General features: G+C 40.4%; 1 protein-coding gene across 1 annotated transcript in view; it reads left to right on the forward strand.

The window, feature by feature from the left end:
- Window positions 1–20,047, forward strand: part of LOC144260724 (macrophage mannose receptor 1-like) — a 55,315-nt gene that overhangs the window by 11,623 nt on the left and 23,645 nt on the right. Inside the window, exons 9-18 of the mRNA XM_077809436.1 lie at window positions 3,732–3,845; window positions 6,000–6,115; window positions 7,198–7,346; window positions 9,060–9,259; window positions 9,682–9,803; window positions 12,127–12,214; window positions 14,399–14,543; window positions 15,352–15,387; window positions 15,488–15,657; window positions 16,903–16,970. Coding sequence (XP_077665562.1) covers window positions 3,732–3,845; window positions 6,000–6,115; window positions 7,198–7,346; window positions 9,060–9,259; window positions 9,682–9,803; window positions 12,127–12,214; window positions 14,399–14,543; window positions 15,352–15,387; window positions 15,488–15,657; window positions 16,903–16,970 — 1,208 coding nt within the window. The remainder of the gene's footprint in view (window positions 1–3,731; window positions 3,846–5,999; window positions 6,116–7,197; window positions 7,347–9,059; window positions 9,260–9,681; window positions 9,804–12,126; window positions 12,215–14,398; window positions 14,544–15,351; window positions 15,388–15,487; window positions 15,658–16,902; window positions 16,971–20,047) is intronic.

The raw sequence follows: 20,047 nt of genomic DNA on the forward strand, positions 1-20,047 counted from the left end.
TGAGGTAAATAGAAAGGAGCATAAACACTGCCAAATTAAATGTAAAAATGTAATACGAAAAGCCAAAAAGGAGTTTGAAGAACAGCTAGCCAAAAACTCAAAAGGTAATAACAAAATGTTTTTTAAGTACATCAGAAGCAGGAAGCCTCCTAAACAACCAGTGGGGCCCCTAGATGATCGAGATACAAAAGGAGCACTTAAAGACGATAAAGTCATCGCGGAGAAACTAAATGAATTGTTTGCTTCAGTCTTCACGGCTGAGGATGTTAGCGAGATTCCCAAACCTGAGCTGTCTTTTGTAGGTGACAAATCTGAGGAATTGTCACAGATTGAAGTGTCATTAGAGGAGGTTTTGGAATTAATTGATAAACTTAACAGTAACAAGTCACTGGGACCAGATGTCATTCACCCAAGAGTTCTGAAAGAACTCAAATGTGAAATTGCGGAACTATTAACAATGGTTTGTAACCTGTCCTTTAAATCATCTTCTGTACCCAATGACTAGAAGATAGCTAATGTAACACTAATATTTTAAAAGGGCGGTAGAGGTGATCCCGGCAATTACGGACCGGTAAGTCTAACGTCAGTACCGAGCAAATTAGTTGAAACAATAGTAACGAATAAAATTGTCAGACACATGGAAGAACATAAATTGTTGTGCAAAAGTCAACATGGTTTCTGTAAAGGGAAATCATGTCTTACTAATCTATTAGAGTTCTCTGAAGGGGTCAACAAACATGTGGACAAGGGGGATCCCGTGGACATAGTGTACTTAGATTTCCAGAAAGCCTTTGACAAGGTCCCTCACCAAAGGCTCTTACATAAATTAAGTCGTCATGGGATAAGAGGGAAGATCCTTTCATGGACTGAGAACTGGTTAAAAGACAGGGAACAAAGGGTAGGAATAAATGGTAAATTTTCAGAATGGAGAGGGGTAACTAGTGGTGTTCCCCAAGGGTCAGTCCGAGGACCAATCCTGTTCAACTTATTCATAAATGATCTGGAGATGGGGTAAACAGTGAGGTGGCAAAGTTTGCAGGCGATACTAAACTGCTCAAGATAGTTAAGACCAAAGCAGACTGTGAAGAACTTCAAAAAGATCTTACAAAACTAAGTGATTGGGCAACAAAATGGCAAATGAAATTTAATGTGTATAAATGTAAAGTGTAATGCACTTTGGAAAAAATAACCCCAACTATACATACAATATGATGGGGGCTAATTTAGCTACAGCTAATCAGGAGAAAGATCTTGGAGTCATCGTGGCTAGTTCTCTGAAGACATCCACGCAGTGTGCAGCAGCAGTCAAAAAAGCAAACAGGATGTTAGGAATCATTAAAAAAGCGATAAGAGAATAAGATGGAGAATATCTTATTACCCTTATATAAATCCATTGTATGCCCACATCTTGAATACTGCGTACAGATGTGGTTCCCTCATCTCAAAAAAGATATATTGGCATTAGTAAAGGTTCAGAGAAGGGCCACTAAAATGATTAGGGGGTTGGAACGGGTCTCATATGAGGAGAGATAAAGAGGCTAGGTCTTTTCAGCTTAGAAAAGAGGAGACTAAGGGGGAATATGATAGAGGTCTATAAAAACATGAGTGGTGTGGAGAAAGTGAATAAGGAAAAGTTATTTGCTTGTTCCTATAATAGAAGAACTAGGAGCCACCAAATGAAGTTAATGGTCAGCAGGTTTAAAACAAATAAAAGGAAGTTATTCTTCATACAGCGCACAGTCAACCTGTGGAACTCTTGCCTGAGGAGGTTGTGAAGGCTAGGACTATAACAGGGTTTAAAAGAGAACTGGATAAATTCATGGAGGTTAAATCCCTTAATGGCTATTAGCCAGGATGGGTAAGGAATGGTGTCCCTAGCCTCTGTTTGTCAGAGGGTGGAGATGGATGGCAGGAGAGAGATAACTAGATCATGACCTGTTAGGTTCACTCCCTCTGGGGCACCTGGCATTGGCCACTGTCGGTAGACAGGATACTGGGGTGGATGGACCTTTGGTCTGACCCAGTATGGCCATTTTTATGTTCTTACACATAGCCAGCCTAAGTGATTATTGTGGTTTGACTCATTGTCCAAGAGCAAGGGTACTAGTCTGAAGCCAACGATGTCTGAAGTAATCATGTTTGGAGATTTAGGTTTTGTGAAAATCCAGCTCTTAGGCCCTGATCCGAAAGTCTGCATTGTGAGCGTGGAGGCAATACATGGGTACAAGTAAGGTTTAACATGATGGGTCATGCTAAACCTTAGGCTAAGGCTTTGTCTGCTCTAGGGAAGTCGATTAAAGAGCACTGAGCATCCACTCACAAAATGTGGGATCTTCTTGATGGTAAGACTCTTGGTGCAGGGACTTTCTTACTTGTCTATAAAATATCTTGCACATCTATTGTGCTTTTCTGAAAAATAAATTACAACTTTGGAAGCCCATGTAGCTGGAGCCTCCTAACCAGGAAAAAGAAAAGGAGTACTTGTGGCACCTTAGAGACTAACCAATTTATGGTGCCACTAGTACTCCTTTTCTTTTTGCGAATACAGACTAACACGGCTGCTACTCTGAAACCTAACGAGGAAAGGCACCACATGGTTTGTGCTCAGTTTACAGCCCCTCATCATGGGTACGGTGGAGAGAGGACGACTACATTCCTATTAAATCTCTTATATTTTCACTTTACTTTGTTTTCCCCATCTTTGCTTTGCAGTTTTTAAAGAAAAAACTAAGATTTTTTTCTCAAAAACTCAGTTTGACCCATTGTGAGGTTTTCGAACTGCCACACACCCCTTTTCTTGGTTGGTGCAGCCCATAAGCCTAGTTTACCTTTATTATATTTGCTAAGAAAAAATCTACAAGACCCAGGCCAGTAGGTCCCATAAATCCAGAAAAACATAATGTGTGTGTACATTGGGGACATTCTTCTCCATACTCTTCTACTAGATCCTAACTTGTCCTTGCAAAAGCTCCCATCTCTCTCTTGGATGAGTGTTCTTATTGTCAGGAATGTGTCATGCTGTGGGCTAGCATGGGGTATTATAGTGTCCTTTCAGTCATAGGCCACCCCAGAAAAAACTCCCTCAGGAACTAAGAACTGCTTCAGATTTTACCACATTCTGTTCTGCGTGCAAGGCACACTTCTTTGACTTACCTTTGATAATAAAGACGCAGAGCAGAGCAGAAATTAAAGAAATATTTTTTGAAAATATTTCATAGTTTTTCTTCAAGGAGATAAAAGGAGAGAAAGACTCATACATGTCATGGCAGAGACTAGTCATGTCATGTAATGCACTTCTGCAAAGTGCTCAGATACTGCATTATGAGAATAGAATAAAATGTTGACTTGCTCAGCAGTCACTGAAGCCTTCATAAATGCCATTTAAACTCTGTGCACGCTGAGGATATGCACCCAGCACTAATAAGCTAATGAACTTTTGGACAGAGCAGCAGAGTCTCCAATGGAATTTCAAAGTTAAAGGGAGGACCTTTATTGATGGGTCACGGTAAGGAAAAAGAGAATTGTAGTCATGTGGAATGGGAGTTGAAATGACCCAAACCAAAGCTTAAAGGTGGTCTGGGTTCTGCCTGGAGACAGGTGAATGTTCAGTCTGGTTCTTATTTCCTCTGAATCTTTTTAAGGAAAACCCTAGAAAAAAGGAATAAGGAATGTTCTAAAGACCTAATCCTTCTTCTTCACTGACATTCCTTTCTTTTCTTTGCCATGTTCAGGATGGCTATTGGGCAGATGATGTTTGTGAAAAGAAACTTGGTTACATCTGTAAAATGAAACCTTTGGCAGAAGAATCTGAGGAAGTTGAGATCATTGTCCCAGGCTGCCAGAAAGTAAGTACAAAATATATATATATGGCAAGACATGAAGATCATTTGACTTATTGGCTTCACTCCTTTTAAAATTATGTTGCCTTTTAGGGGGCAATCTACGATAACTGCTTTTGACAAAGCTTGTTGTTCTTACCCTAGCAAATTGTTAATTTATGCACATTGATGATTTTCAGACCACTGGGAAAAAATTGCTCCCTCATTTAAGCAAAACCTGCTCGGAATATCTTTTTCAGTTACTTGTGCCTCCTTTTGTCTTTATTCTCTCTTCTCTGAATTGAGCAGACCTATGCAGTTTTGGTTATTCATGAGTCATCTGCTATATATCACTTAATTATTGTTCCACTGAAAGATTTTGCATCATCCAAATGCACAGCAACAATAATTTTCCTAGAAGTCAGCCTGCAGCCAACATCAATGTCTTTCTGGGACTTGCACAGCTCTGAAGGCCATGAGGTGTCATTAAAGGAGGTTGTGATGGTCTCCCCCTCCCCGGGCTGCCACCTGGCACTGGAGTACCACTGAGCCCTCTGACCCACTGGCCTGGGCTCCCTCTACACTGTGCTGCTGTGACAAGTTGCAAAGCCCTCCCAGCTTGCACTGTCATCAGCATTCATATGGGTAGGGATACACCCAGCTGCATTTACATGCAGGCTCTCTAATCACCAACTTCCCAGCCTGGGACGCCAGAGCAGAACCATCCTGCCCTGGTCAAATCTGACCAGTATATGGGTTTAATACCCAGTCCTCCTCTCCCTCAATGTGAAGAGAACAATGCACACTTGTGGTAACCAAGCAGAGATTTTCTCCAGACACCTTAGTCAAATGCACACTGGTTTGGATTAAAACATAAAATAAGTTTATTAACTACAAAACATGGATTTTAAGTGATTATAAGTGATAACAAAGAGATCAAAGCAGATTACTTAGTAAATAAACAAAACTGCAATCTGAACTTAACACGCTAGATAGGTAGGATATGAATTAGCAGATTCTCACCCTGAGTGATAAACAGGCTGGCAGATTCCAAAGGCACAATCTACCTTGGCTTTGCAGCTTGGCTTTCCCAGGTTTTCATACAGAGGTTAGCAGTCCCTTAGCCTGGGACCATCACTTCCCCCCTGTTCAGTCTTTATTCGTCAGGTGTTTCCAGGTGTGTTGTTGTAGGGAGAGTGAGGTACCCCCAGGATGTCATTTTCCCCCTTTCTGATCTTCTTCCCACTTGCTGAAAAGCTTTTTTTCTGTGATCTGGGTCAAACAGTTCCCATTATGTAGTGCTATCTATGAGAGATTTCTATTGTACACAGTTCCTGGGGTAATCCTGGTGCCTGTGTGTATTTCCTCAATGAGCCATTAACATTGTTTGGCCTTTTTACTGTTGCCCCTGAAAGGCTGCTTGTGGGTGTTTTCAACCTCACAACATGTTTCTGTAACACAGACATAGCCAAATTTCATAATTGCACATACGACAATAGCACACACAATCCAACAAGATATGAATGTCTTGCAGATCAAGACTCTTAGAGTGATACCTCACAAGGCATACTTTGTGCAAAACATATCCTAATTACATGACAGTGGTGAATATTGGGGTGCTAGGGTGTCTCAGATGTTTTGAAACATATTGATAAATTAAACAGTAATAAGTGACCAGGAACAGATGGCATTCACCCGAGAGTTTTGAGGGAACTTACAGAACTACTAACTGTGGTATGTAACCTATAATTTAAATCGGCTTCTGTACCAAATGACTGGAGGAAAGCTAATGTGACACCAATTTTTAAGAAGGGCTCCAGAGGTGATCCCAAACAAAAAGTCATATTTAACAGGCTTTGTATGAGAACTGTGCAGAGGTTGTGGGCATGTATTCCCGCCAACCCCTAGGCAAAATGTGCGACAGTCACACAAACACCACCATGGATTCTACTCCAGCTACTGGAGTTGCAGTCCCTACATACGTCCAGTCAAGGCATTTGTGGCCCCTACCACTGTTTGATTATCACATTATTTTTTTCTTTCATTGTTCCTTAGTTTAACTTCACGGTTGGGTACAACTTTAATATAATTTTTTAGAAGTGTAGTGGACAGTTATTGTGTGCTATGTCATTTCACAATCTGACAATAGCTCGTGTGCATGTCTGCTGTTTATGTTAACAGGGCTGGATAAGACATGGTTTTTACTGTTACTCAGTCGGACAGACATCTGCGACATTCTCAGAAGCAAAGAAAATCTGTGAAGGAAACAAAGGTTACCTAGTCACTGTGAAAGACAGGTATGAAAAAGACTGCCTTTGCTTTCAAATGTGTGAGCAGGATGGAAGACAGGAAGGAGGTTCCAAACTTGTAGTCAGTAATGACTGATGCATGTCAGGTGTCATTCATTGACTGGCAATCGCATTGTGGAGTTGAACAAGATTGCACCAAGCAGTATCACAAGGAACATCAGAAGGCAATTGTACTATCAGTCCTTGTTTTAACAAAAAAGTAAAAGATAGTCAAGCTCCTGTTACTACCTATCTGCAGTACTGCCAACCCCCAAAAGTAAAAGGTCAGCAGTCAGGCCCACCAAAATCATAAGATTGGCTTAAAAAGTAAAATCTGAAAAATAATACATTTTGGGTACTATTTATTTGTCTTCCAGTTTTTGAGTCTTTGAGGTTTAAATTTTCAATCTTTTATCTGGAGGGCTAGAACCTTTTTTATTATTCTATTTAATAAAAGCTGAAATTCTCTCATAACATAATGACTCCAGAAGCTGGGGCTTATCTCACGACTCATGATAAAATTGCAGGAGTTGGGGACACTGTATCTGTCCATATAAGGGATGCATACAACACCCATCACCTTGGTATCACAGCATTTTATGTACTAGAGTGGTACTGTGACATGCTTGATGCCACATTAACTTAGAAAAGAGTCTCAGTCCTGTGACATAAAATGGAGACCATGGTTCTTGAATACCACCTGGGGCAGCTATTCTATGACATAAAATGTTACCTTTGAAAAGTATTAGGCTTTAGCTGAGGAACTGCTTGTAACATGCAAGAAACAAAGACAAACCACAACACACTACAGTTAAAACTACCCTGTTGTGCATTGTTTGTTTGTTTATATGCTGAATAAATAAAATCTGCAAATCAACCCAAGTATTGCAGCTTAATTCTCTTTATTATATAGTACAAAAGAAGAAAGGAATTATTGTAGATTATGAAAGTATCAGCATTTGTTTAGGATATAAATTAATATGCCATTATAATATTGCCAACATTTGCATTATGACTGTTTTCATGAAAAAAAAAAGTATGATAAAATCTTGGTTTAAAATTGATTTGACACTTATTATTCTCCTTCCCAGATATGAACAAGCCTTTCTGACTGTCCTGATTGGGTTCAATCCCATGAAATATTTCTGGATCGCTCTTTCAGATGTTGGGGAACAAGGGACTTTCAAGTGGGCTGATGGTGAAGCAGTTCTGTTTACTCACTGGAATTCAGGAATGCCTGGTATGCACTGCCATGCTGTGGGGTGCATGTTTTGTTGGTTCTCTGGCAGTTCCAAAAAAAGATCAGTTTGGGTAGAACTGAATCTGAATTTTTGGAAAATCGACAAAGTACATGTTTCATTTAACCCAAAACATTTTGTTTCTGGGCATTTTTAAAGGGCTAGGTTCACAAAAGAGCTAGAGGAGGAGCTGGTGCGACCTCTCCCCACCCAAAAGCCACTGGTTAGGGCAGTCACCTGGGATGCGGGAAATCAAGTTCAAAACCCTACTCTGGAGCAGGGATTTAAATCCAGGTCTTCTCCATTCTAGGTGAGTGCTCTAACCACCAAGCTGTAGGCTGTTCTTGGAAGGGGCTTTCACAGTCTCTCCTGTTGAATCTGTTCCTGGGTCAGAGGTAAAGAGTGAGAATGACTTTACAGCATGGTTGTTAGAGCACTCCCCTGGGAGGGTAGAGACTCAAGTTTAAGTCCCTACTTCAATTACTATTTAATCTTCTACTTTCATATGGCAACTTGAAAGTAACATTAAAGGTCAATGTCCACGTTTGTTACTCAAGTTTGTCATTCCGCTGCCATGGAATGAATCAAGGCTATCCCTCCATAGATGGATCATAGAGAAGCAATTCATTAGGTATTCCATGGTTTGGATGTCCTCCTTGTTAAGTGCTTTGGCATGACCAGTGCCATCAACATGGCAACTGAACACTGATCCATGGTCTAAGAAGTAACTCAGCTGACTATTTAATTATTTATACAAATTATAACTACTTCAGTGGGAGAGACAGAGAGAAACCCATCCCAGAATAGTGCATGAACTGATGGTTAGGGCACTCAGTGGGGACTGGGATTCAAATCCCTGCTCCAGAAAAGGGATTTGAATCTGGGGCTCCCACATCCCAGATAAGTGCACTCACCATGGGGCTAAAAGTTATAAGTGGAGCACCACCACCACCTTCTCCACTGGCTATTTTGTGAATATGCCTAAATATCTGTGTGGATTTAGCTTAAAAAAAGGGTTTTGGCCAGAACTATTCAGTGAATTCATGTTACATTTGTGAATTGTTTCAGGTCGACCGAAAATACTTTTTTCAGCAAATAAACTATTTCTTCTGAAAAACTTTGCCCAGTTGTCAGTGTGGGGACAGCACCTCTGGAAATCGGGCACAAGGTGTCACATGGTGTCTTTCTAGACATCTAAAAAGTGAGGGTCTCAAAATTAGAGAACATTTCTGAAGGTCTGCCAGCATAAAACTAAAAAATTACATTATTGAAATGATTTCATTTGTACTAAAAATAAATACATCAGACTGGATATGCTAGAAATACCTTCCTAATACGCTATATGGAAATGCTGCTTTTGATGGACATTAGTTTTCCTTAACTCATTTGTTACTTGGGGATTTGAAGTTGGCTCAATCCAGCTTCTATATTTGTTAATGAAATTCTATATAACTTCTTCATTAAGTCTCATGATCAAAGTCACGACTATTTATTAATTTTCGTATTTATTTAAATCACACCATAGTTGCTGGTGGGTGTATGCATATGGAACACGTAACATTGAGTGATTTTGACTCTGCAGCAAAATTTATAGCCGCCACTTGATACATTTAAAAAAAAATAGAATAATAAGTACATACTTTGGGAAGAGATCATTAAGTTAATTCAAATAAGACTCTTTTAATTAGTTTTGTTTTCTTTTGTGTGTCATGAAGGAAGGGAGCCAGGCTGTGTTGCCATGAGAACTGGAACTACAGCTGGATTATGGGATGTTGTGAACTGTGAAGAGAAATCAATGTTTCTCTGCAAACAATTGGTTGAGGGAGTGACCCCTCCTCCTGTTCCAACAACAACTCCTGCCCCCTCATGCCCAGATGGATGGCATTCAAGTGCCCACAGTAGCTCATGCTTCAAAGTAGGTGTTAAACTCCTGAACACAAAGTACTCATGCTTTCTTATAACTGCATAAAGCAGATAAATTTGAAGAAACACTTGGCTTCAGTTGACCCAACAGCAACTTGCATTTACATAGCTCCTTTTATCCTCAAGGATACCAAGCATTTCCCAGTGGTTTAGGACAGAAAGTGAGGAAGAGCACCATAGTCAATTGAAACTACAGTAGGGATTCTTAGAGACTCAGAGAAGGAAGACTGGATGAGGTTGCAGTAACCAATTTCAAGAGATGACCAGGCATAGACCAACGCTTTGGCAGCAGTCACAAGGCAATGGATGAATGTAGGCAGTGTTAGACAGGGAGACTAAGATGGACCACAACAGATGTTTTTTCTTAATTTCTATGATGCCCAGCACAGTATTTAATTGTACAATTCTCTGTAGCATTTTCAGAATGGACGAAAACATATGAAAACATGGATTGAGGCTCGAGATTTTTGTAGAGCTATAGGAGGAGATCTGGCCACTATCCATAGTGAAGAAGAGCAAAATATAATAAATGGCTTGTGAGTATCTGCATTGCCCTTATTCCTTCACTTGAAATGTATTCCATGAAAATAACACAAAATATCCTTTCCGAAAGAGGTCATTTCAGCTGAAAATCTATATGTCTCTATCATGGTTCTTATTCAAATATAAACATTTGTGTTGCATTAAAAAGAGTGGGGGTGGGCTTTGGCAGCATTTGAAATTCATATTAAACAAAATTGGGCATCAGCTTTCTGATCTGTGCGGATTTCTGAGTGTCATTTGGGAGTTTCTAAAAGTTGGTCCAGAGTTAACTGAAGATAGTACAGCAATATATCCGAACAACAGACATACATTTTTATTATTATTGTTTATTATTTATTAACCATACTCAAGAATATGGTAGGGAGGTGACAGCAAAAGACAGGGCCCCTGCCTTTGGAGATCTTACAGTCTAGACTTTAGATATGATACTGTGAGTGAGGGTGATAAGTAAAGGGTGAAAGCGTTTTAGTAAAATCATGCAGTTACTCAGTTTAGCCATCTGTACATCTTTGTGGTTCTGACTTTTTTCTCATTTTTATTCTCAGATTTTCATACTAATTTTCTATGCATGTGAGATTGCAGACATAAGGTTTTTGAAGGGATTTGAAAGAGGAGAGGGGGTGGCTATGCAAACAGGCATTGAGAGGTGTTTCCATGTGTCAGGGCAGAAGGTATAGGGGAGTGCCAAAAAGGCAGACTCAGATGTACTCTCTGGGGCTAAGTGATGTAGGCTCTTGAAAGTGAGGAAAATTGGTTAGACTTGCTGTACAGATCTGTGGGGAGCTAGGAGTTGATGGCTTCACAGAGGTAGCAGTGGAAGAGATGATTTTGGCAGAGCATTGTGAGTGGAGAGGAACAAAGTGGGTATCAAAACAACTGGCGAGGAAAAGGTTGCAATAGTGAGCTGTAATTAGGACCTGGATCTAGAGTTCACCATTATGATAGATAGGAAGGGATTTTTAAATGAAATTCTGCGGGAAGCAATAGGCTTTGTTGTGGCTTGGATGTTGGGGGAGGAAAAAAGGAAGGTGTCAAAGATGACATTCAGATTGTGGCCCTGCTTACAGGGAGGAGGATGGCATAATCAACTAGAGTGGCATTCTTGGGTACTGCTGAAAATTTGGAACTCTGCATTTTTACCCATGTTGAGCTTATGCAGATGATGAGTCATCCAGGATGAAATGTCTGAAAGACATGGAGGAATGTGACAGTGATCTGTAGGAAATAGATGCAGTGTAGAGATGATCCAAAATGAACAACAACAAGAAAAAGAATGAGAGTAAACATTTCAAATCCCTTTACATTCCACAGGTTTGGAACAATTTTTCATTTATTCAATTTTTTTCATGAAAATTATAAAAAAAATGGTTTCAAAATGTTCATTTTAGAAAAAAATTCATTTTCTCAGTTTTTTTGGCTTTGGTTTTCCTGCCCTCTCCTCCCCGCTTCTCTTTTTTCTTTCCAATAATTTTTTCTCCTCTTCCCAACTTTTTAATTTTTTTGCCACTGGAAAAAGGGAAGGGGGAAGGAAACACAGAGATCTGGAGGAAGGTAGAATGAATGGGATATTTTTCTTGGTTTGTTTTTTCTGATTTTGTTGAATAAATGAAAAGTTTTGGAAAAAAAATTTATTTTGAAACAGGGCCATTTATCCACACAAAATATTTTTCATTAGAAAAATTTCAATCAGATCTAGCTCAATGAGTTAAAGTTTATATTTTGGGCCTGTCTATAATTAAATAAGTGGATGAACCATTTTTAAATAAAAGAGTAGTTCATATTCCACAAGGATCTTTTCTTAGTTAATAAAGGCAAAAAACCAATAGAGAGACTAAGAAAAATATTTAGGCATAGACCATGCCAAGCCTTGTATGAGTGCATGTAATTTAAGGCTCTGATCTGGCATAGCATTAAAGCACATGCTTAACTTTAAGCACGTGAACGTGAGTAGTCCCATACTCACATGCTTACGTTCTTTGCAGGACTATGGCATTAATTTGCATTTACCACTGCATCATTGTAGGTGGTAACTCAGCAGTTGGGGCCTTTCCTGCAAAGCATTGTATGACTCGAGCTACTGCCATGTGCAGTCCCAGTATATTTTGCTCGGGATGCTGGAAATTAAGTAAGTAATTAAATTATCGTGTTAGGGAAGCAAAATATTTCTTATGTCTTTAGTGCATATTAGAGATATTGAATAGGAAACATTCAAACTTATAGACATGCTGCAAGTCCTAAAATGTTTTGTGTATAATGATATGCATGCTTTGATTTATATACCATCCTCTCTATCTATATTTATATATAATATTTTAGGGAAAGAGCTCATGTCCATAAATCATATTGGATGGGTCTGAGTGCCTTTGATCCTGACGGAGGGTTTACTTGGAGTGATGGCTCTCCAGTGAGTAATTCATTGTTTTGTACCAGAGTTGGCTTTCTGAATTTATCCTATTGTTTTTATGCAGTCTTTACTCAACCTATTTCTGCTTCTGCCCTCCTTCCACGTTAAGCTACCCTGTTTGATCCCATAACAGCATTTACATGAGGCAATATATCTGTTACTCACTATTGCAGGATTTTTTACAGTGGCAGTTGATCAGTGATCATCACAATTGTAGCTGCATAATTTAGTAGCTTTAAACAGCTTACTTCAAGCATTATTTTCTTTGCATAAGCACTGAAAGATTTCTTACTGCTTTGGAAAATCTAAAACTTTGCCAGGGCCATGAAGAGATTTCCAACCCTACCAGCTGGAGCAGATGCAGAACTTGGATTCTTTGCAATAGTTGATGTCTAATATTTGGGGCCTTATAGAGAATATTCAGTGTCTTAGTTTGCAGATGTGGCCAAGGAGTGTCTAGTACAAAGTACAAGATTTTGCCTCACTGAAGAGGTCACATTTGGGAAGGGGCAGGAGCCCTATTGCTTGGGATGCTTTCAGCCAGATGACAAAGCACTTGAAAATACTCAATAGGGAACAATCCTGCACTAGGCCCAGGGGAGGATGTGATAGAATGCCGGAATAACAAGGTTTTTTCACCTCTAGCTTCTCTCATTCTCCCTGCTTTGCTGAAAGGTCCTCCTGGGGTGTGGCACTGCTCCCCCAGGGTGCAGGCCTCAGCTTCCTCCCCACTCCATTCTATGTATTAACTTTCCTGTCACTCTTCCAACCCTTACTATTAATATTGTTGAATGTTTATACTGAAGAAGTGCTAGAGGCTGTACAAACAGATGGAATGTGGCCATGATGTTTGCACCCTGGCTCTTGTGGTGACAATGGAACAGATATGTCACAGCTCCAGCAAAGAGAGACTGTTACAGGCAAAAGGCCGAAAATCACTGCACCAAAGTCCCCAGTGTATGCTGGGAACTGTGGCTGAACTGTTTTCAGAGCTGGGCTTGGCTGGATACTTTCTGAGACATCCCAGGATTGCCTCAGTTTTTAAGTTGTTTGTCTGGATTGCTAATGGCTCCTGGAAGGACTTCTGTGAACAGCCTAGTTTTCCATGTACTGAGTAGTATCAAACCCAGAAAGGGGATACTGAGCTCAAAGTGCTTTGGAGGATAGGTTCGTTAATGGCTATTAGCCAAGATGGTCAGGGATGCAAACCCATGATCTGGTATCCCTAAACCTCCTCCAACTGCTAGAAATTGGGACTGAACAACAGGGGATGAATCACTCAATAACTGCCTTGCTCTGTTCATTCCCTCTGAAGTGTCTGGTACTGGCCATTGTCAGAAGACAGGACACTGGGCTCTATGGACCATTGATCTGACCCAGTATGGCCAATCTTATGTTCTGAGTACCTTTCATGGTAGCCCTAAAGAGAGTACATTTGAGTAGTCTAGTCTGGAGATGACTGTCTAGCTATGGTGATCCCTGCATATAAGAGGAAAGGTGCCAACAAAGATGGTAAAAAGGCAATGCCCAAAAGTCATGGCAACCTCATTCCATCAAAATTAACCAATCAAAACACATTGGCTCCACTCATGGATGCTTTATTTCATCCTAGCAACATCTGAATTTGTTACTAAAACAATTTTTGTAACATTGTCAAAAGACTGGAGACTCCCTAATTGGTTCTGTTTGTTTAAACAAAACAGTTTGTACAAGTCTCTTTGTCTTAATCTTTTACTTACTGTTATAAATCATTGTATATCACGGGTCCAACTAAGCTTTTGTTACCTTTCGCCTATTTAATAGCCTGGAATCAGCAAAACCTAAACTGGAACTATACCACCCAATGTTAATCTTGTGTTGAATCATCCAAAGAGACAACCCTCTCCCCCATCCCAACAGTAGCAAAACTAGGCCATTGCCCCACGTTGCTCCATCTTTATAGCCCATGTCATGGCTGGTATCTTTGTTGATAGGGGCTAGGCAGAGCTGGAAGAGTCACAGGGTGTTCCTCCTTCACCTGGCAAGGACAGAGTATGCTGTTTCCCTAATAGTCCCAGCCTTGACTGTCCCCATGGGTGCGAGATTTAAGGGCTGAAATGAAACTGGGTCCCTCTGCCCTTGCAGAGCACAACCATTGTTCTTCTTTGAAAGGAAAATAGTCACAGAGTTGTGTTTCTACCAAAGGTAAACTATGAAAACTGGGCAGACGGAGAACCCAATAATTATGACGGAAATGAAAAATGTGGAATGTTCAATGGATACACTGCCATGCAGTGGAACGATATGTTCTGTGAAACTTTGGGTGACTGGATTTGCCAAATAAAAAAAGGTAGGATGACTTCCTTCTTTAATTTAGAATATTAAACACAAACAGTTGAGTCAGTTTCATGGACTGTTCATAAGGCTACATGCAAACAGAGCAATGTAACACAGTGGGTACAAAGTGGGAGGTGGTAATTCAAACCTCTGAATTAAATTTAGACATACAGATGATCAAAAGGCTCCCTTCCATTATGACTATGACCATGACTTCACTCGCTCTTCTTGGCCTGATGAAGAGACCACAACATAGCAGGGTCACCCAGCTGATAGTGCCAATTTAATGAAAAACTCTTGGCTCTCTGAAGGGGCTGGGAGGATTCTGAATGCTAACATCTGTTAGCTGTTGCAACTTCCAGATTTGATGGAAAGTATTTCAGTGAAAAGATATTGAAACCTAGTGTGTGCTTGAGGACATCAAAACACTTTATTCATTTCACTCTAAATGGAAGACACCGCTTCACTCTAAATAGGAGTCATGGATTTCATCACCTGAAACATGTTTTAGGACACACATTTTAAAGTAGCTTATGGTCTATACTTCGTATTATCAATATCTGAAATCCTACTTTGAGGACATGAATATGTTCTTTAAGCTTAACCATTGATTGGGCCTAAAATGATATTTTGTCGAATATTAAACATTGTCATATGTTCTTATGAATTGTATGTCAATACATGGAAAATGTATTAAATAATGCTGGGGTTTATTTTCTTATTCCACATTAAAATGATAATTACTGTAATAATAAATGTCATGGACAGAACATGCATGAGATATAAAACACATTCAGATTTGATTTTATTTTATTTTACAGGAGCAACATTAAAACCTGAACCAAGTACCACATTTGGTAGGTTTTGTATTTCCTGTTACCAGAAAAATGTTACCATGTAATGATTCTAACCTGTTGTAGAAATACTGTACATGTGTCTTCATTATTTATCTTGCAGAATATACATATAAAGTCAGTGAAGATGGATGGATTATATATGAGGACAAGGCATACTATTTCAGCCATGAAACTTTGCCTATGGAAAAAGCCCAAGAGTACTGCAAGAAGAATTCTGGAGATCTTGTTGTCATCGAGGGTGAAAGTGAAAGAAAGTTTCTGTGGAGATATGTAAGAAACATATTTACTATTTCAGAAATGGGTAATGCAGTGCAGCACACCCAGACACTTCTCACAATCTGCTTCTGAAACATTGTAAAGTGTGCACTGTCATACCATATATCTGCACCACCTTGTCAGGCTCTGAAGGTAACATCCAGCAAGGGTCAGGGCTTGTTTGCACCTGGAAATGTACTGAAATAAGTACTCTGGAACATTTATCTTGGTATATTTCCAAGTGTGGATAAGTCCTCAGCTTCTTTACAAGAAGTTTGAGTAGCAGCCGCGTTAGTCTGTATCCACAAAAAGAAAAGGAGGACTTGTGGCACCTTAGAGACTAACAAATTTACTTGAGCATAAGCTTTCGTGAGCTACTGGTACCTTAGAGACTAACAAATTTATTTGAGCATGAGCTTTCGTGAGCTACAGCTCACTTCATCGGATGCAGTCCACTCACAAAAGCTTATGCTCAAATAAATTTGTTTGTCTCTAAGGTGCCACAAGTCCTCCTTTTCTTTTTACAAGAAGTGAAATACAATGCAAACTAACTGTTGCTAGCTTCTAGAGCTGTTCCCTTTGTTAAACTCAATAACATTTTGACGGAATTAGGGATGCAAAATCTGACCTTGAGTTACTGAGCTATCAGCACATGTAAAAATTTTGAAGTGGTACAACAATGGGATGCAAGGGATCTGCTGAAACCTCATTCCATATAAAATCATGGAGTCACGGTCTTGTTCTGAAAGAGGCTTTTTCTCTGCTATTTTGCAACATAAATTGTGGTGAGGTAGAGGAGGAGAAGGTGAGCCATGGATTTACCATTTTAAAGGATTTTAACCCAGACAACTGAGACTTAGAGTTGGTTAGGAAATTATTTTTTGCAGCAAAACAAAGTATTTGGTATGTTTGTCAACAATGTTCTTTGCAATTTTGTTGAAAATCTTCAGAGAACTCTCCTAAACTCTTTCAAAATGTACTTTTGCTTCATTTTAAAATTTGCCAGCCTGGCAGGTTTTCTTATATCCTACCAGCTTTTCCTCTCCTTCATTTTCATCCTGCTCTACTTTTCTTTTTTACTTTAATATTGGCAATCAGGTGAAGGACTTGTATTCTTCAGATATAATCCATACTATGGCAAAATGCCTCCACCATCAGCAAGTTAACAAATCATTGCTGTCTATGCATGCGGTACAATAGGCACGAAACCAGAATTACATTATGTCATTACATTTAATTAAAATTTTATTTTTGTTTTAGAGCTTCTATTATGACTTTGGGGATTGCCTTTATATTGGTTTAACTGTGAGCCTTGATAAAAAGTTTAGGTAAGTAAACAATGAACATCAGGCTTGTAGAACATAGTACAACAAGTATTGTATTTAGCAAAGCTGTCCTTAAAGGGGTTATTACAGTTTCAATTTCAAAGGGGGGTGGGGGTAAAACTTGTTTGGGGCTCAATCTTGACACAACATTTCCAGAATATAATTTTTTTTATTTAGAAAATAAATAAAAACATGTATTTTATAGAAGTTAGTTAGGGGATAGCCAAGAATATTTAAAAGTTCAGCAATTTTGTTTGATCTGCAAAATTGTTTCTGCAAAGATACCCATCTCAGCTAATCCCCACTCTTGGATCTGTACCCCTGTGCAGAACTCAGTTCCAAATTCTAATCAGTTGATTCTCAGCAGTGAGCCTCTTGCATCACTCCCTCTTACTTCTCAAAGGGTCAGATCTTTTCTGGCTGTGGTTGATTACGGGTCTCTGTTGTGATTCCAACTGGCACTCCTAACCTCACCTCCACGACGCTTCATTATGTGGCTTCTCTGACCCTACATGCTCTTTAGGCTTTGATGTTGTCTCCTTACTGTGTTGAAAATCTTTTTTCTAGTTTCAGATTTTCACCTGGACACTAATTCTCATGTCTTGTGCTTCTGGCATAGTCAACAGTGCTGAGGCTTCATCTCCTTTTATTCAAAACCTGTGCAGCATAGATGGCAGGTATAATAGGCCAGGGGAGGCTAAGCCTCCCCTGCAGTGCAGCCACCAACTCATCAGCTTTGAAAGTGTGGATGCGTGGGCCATAGTGGCCCTGCCTGCACTCTGCCCCAAGGCCTCCTCCTACTTCTTTCCTGTGGCCCTGCCTGCCCTCCACCTCTTCCTATCCCTGCTGCGCCTCTCCCACGAGGCACCCGCCACTTGCCGAGTCCCTCCTCTCCTCCATCCCCCTTCCTTGAGGTGCTGGCCACTCACTGAATCTCTCCCCTCCTGCATGGAGTGGAGGGATGCAGCGAGCAGTGGGCAGTGGAGGTCTTGGGGGAGGGGGATAGAGCGATTCAGTGAGTGGTGGGCGGGGGGTCTTTGGGGGAAGGGCAAGGACTCAGTGAGCGGCAGGCGGGGGCACCTTTGTGAGAGGGGAGATGGAGGAGGAGAGGGACTTGGCAGGTGGGGTGGGTCTTGAGTGGGTGGAATGACTCAGCGAGCTGCAGGTGAGGGGGCCGAGTATGAGCTGAGCTGGGGGTGGAGTGTGGGTGAGGCCTCGGGGGAGGAGGTGAAGCCATGATGCAGGTACCAGGGGAGCTTCCAGCACCTGGGCCAGCCTCCCCAAATGCCAGAGCCATGCGACGCCCATGTTGTGCAGAATGTCTTTTCCCCATGCTGACATTGTTTCCCTGTATATTAGCATTCCAGCTTTGGCTCCAGAGTTCACTATGAGCCATCAGAGACAAAACTTAATATCTGTGAGCTCACATTCCTTACCTAGAAGGTTATTTTCTGGTGGCAATGGTTTCAACATCTAGAGCAGGGATCAGCAACCTTTCAGAAGTGGTGTGCCGAGTCTTCATTTATTCACTCTAATTTAAGGTTTCACATGCCAGTAATACATTTTAACATTTTTAGAAGGTCTCTTTCTATAAGTCTATAATATATAACGAAGCTATTGTTGTATGTAAAGTAATAAGGTTTTTAAAATGTTTAAGAAGCTTCATTTAAAATTAAATTAAAATGCAGAGCCCCCCGGACTGGTGGCCAGGACCTGGGCAGTGTGAGTGCTACTGAAAATCAGCTCCCGTGTTGCCTTTGGCACGCATGCAATAGGTTGCCTACCCCTGACCTAGAGTGAATAAGCTACAGGCTTTGTTGACTTATTTTTTTTCCTACAAAATTCTTCAGTGATTGTATGGACAGCCCCTGAATTTCTTCCAAAAGTGTTGGTTAATTATATTTTCCCATGTCAACGGGGATCCAGGAAGTCCTTCTCTACTCCCAAGGTCTGTGTTTTCATACATCTTTCTTTTTCCATCTATGGCCATGGACCGAGAGACAAAGTGTTATGGCGCCATCTACTGGGACATTTGGTTATGAGTCACAGTCACTCAGAGCCTCATCTTTAGCCACTCGCTCCACTACTCAGGGTGGCTCATTTGTGCAGATGGCTTTATTTGTATGACTTTCTTTAGCATTAATGGAAGTCCACTCATGGACAGTAGCTCCAGCTGCAGTCCTGCCTTTTGGAGCTACTGCTTCGTACACCCACTGTCTGGGCAAATTACTTACTGGAAATTCTGTTTGCTGCAGTCTATTCTTCTGCCATCCTGTATTTCACCCTCCTCCTTGACTGGTTATGTACTGCTACTTGTCACTTGTAACATTTCTCTCAGTTTCTTGCATACTGTTTCTTCCTCTATGGCTCTGGAAGTGTCTCTGACAAGAAACAATATGTTTACAGTTAAGCATTGTGTGTTGCATTTCCTGTTAGAATTTTACTTGTAGAGACATTCATGGAGTTGTGTTGGCTCCAAAACTGGGAATGTTCTGAGCCGGGTACCTTTGAAGAAAAGATACAAATTGCTCACCTGTAGCTGCTGCTTTCTGCTGATATGCAGCCTTGGCAGATTACTTGCCCATCTCCTCCCCAGAGAGCTGAGATTTTTTTTTCATTTTTAATTGCCTTTTATTTTGGGAGTATTTTACCAACCACTAAGATAAGAAGTGATTGTTGCATTGCTGAGAGCAGCATGCATACAGTGAGGGTGTCTGAGATGCCCCCTACTGGAGACTATCATTCTAGACCTGCTTGGGGCCAGTGGATTAGGCCTTTGAGTTGAGGAAACTTCCACTAAATCCACATGTAGGGACTCTGACCCAACAACCTACAGAGATGCCTGTAATTGTTGTTCTCTGGACACATACAAGTAATTATCTCAGCTAGCTGTTTTAGTGATGTGTTGTGATTCATGAACTCCTAGAAAATATGCAGGTGGGGAAATAGAATGCATCGACATGAAATGTATTAGTATATCTATCTAAATAAGGTACATATGACATTCGTTTAACACTGAGCTGTTATAATTTAAATGAATTTAGTTATTATGAACACAGGGCTAATATAAGTTAAAAAAA

This window comes from Eretmochelys imbricata, chromosome 2 (assembly GCF_965152235.1).
Source record: "Eretmochelys imbricata isolate rEreImb1 chromosome 2, rEreImb1.hap1, whole genome shotgun sequence".
Lineage (NCBI taxonomy): Eukaryota > Metazoa > Chordata > Testudines > Cheloniidae > Eretmochelys > Eretmochelys imbricata.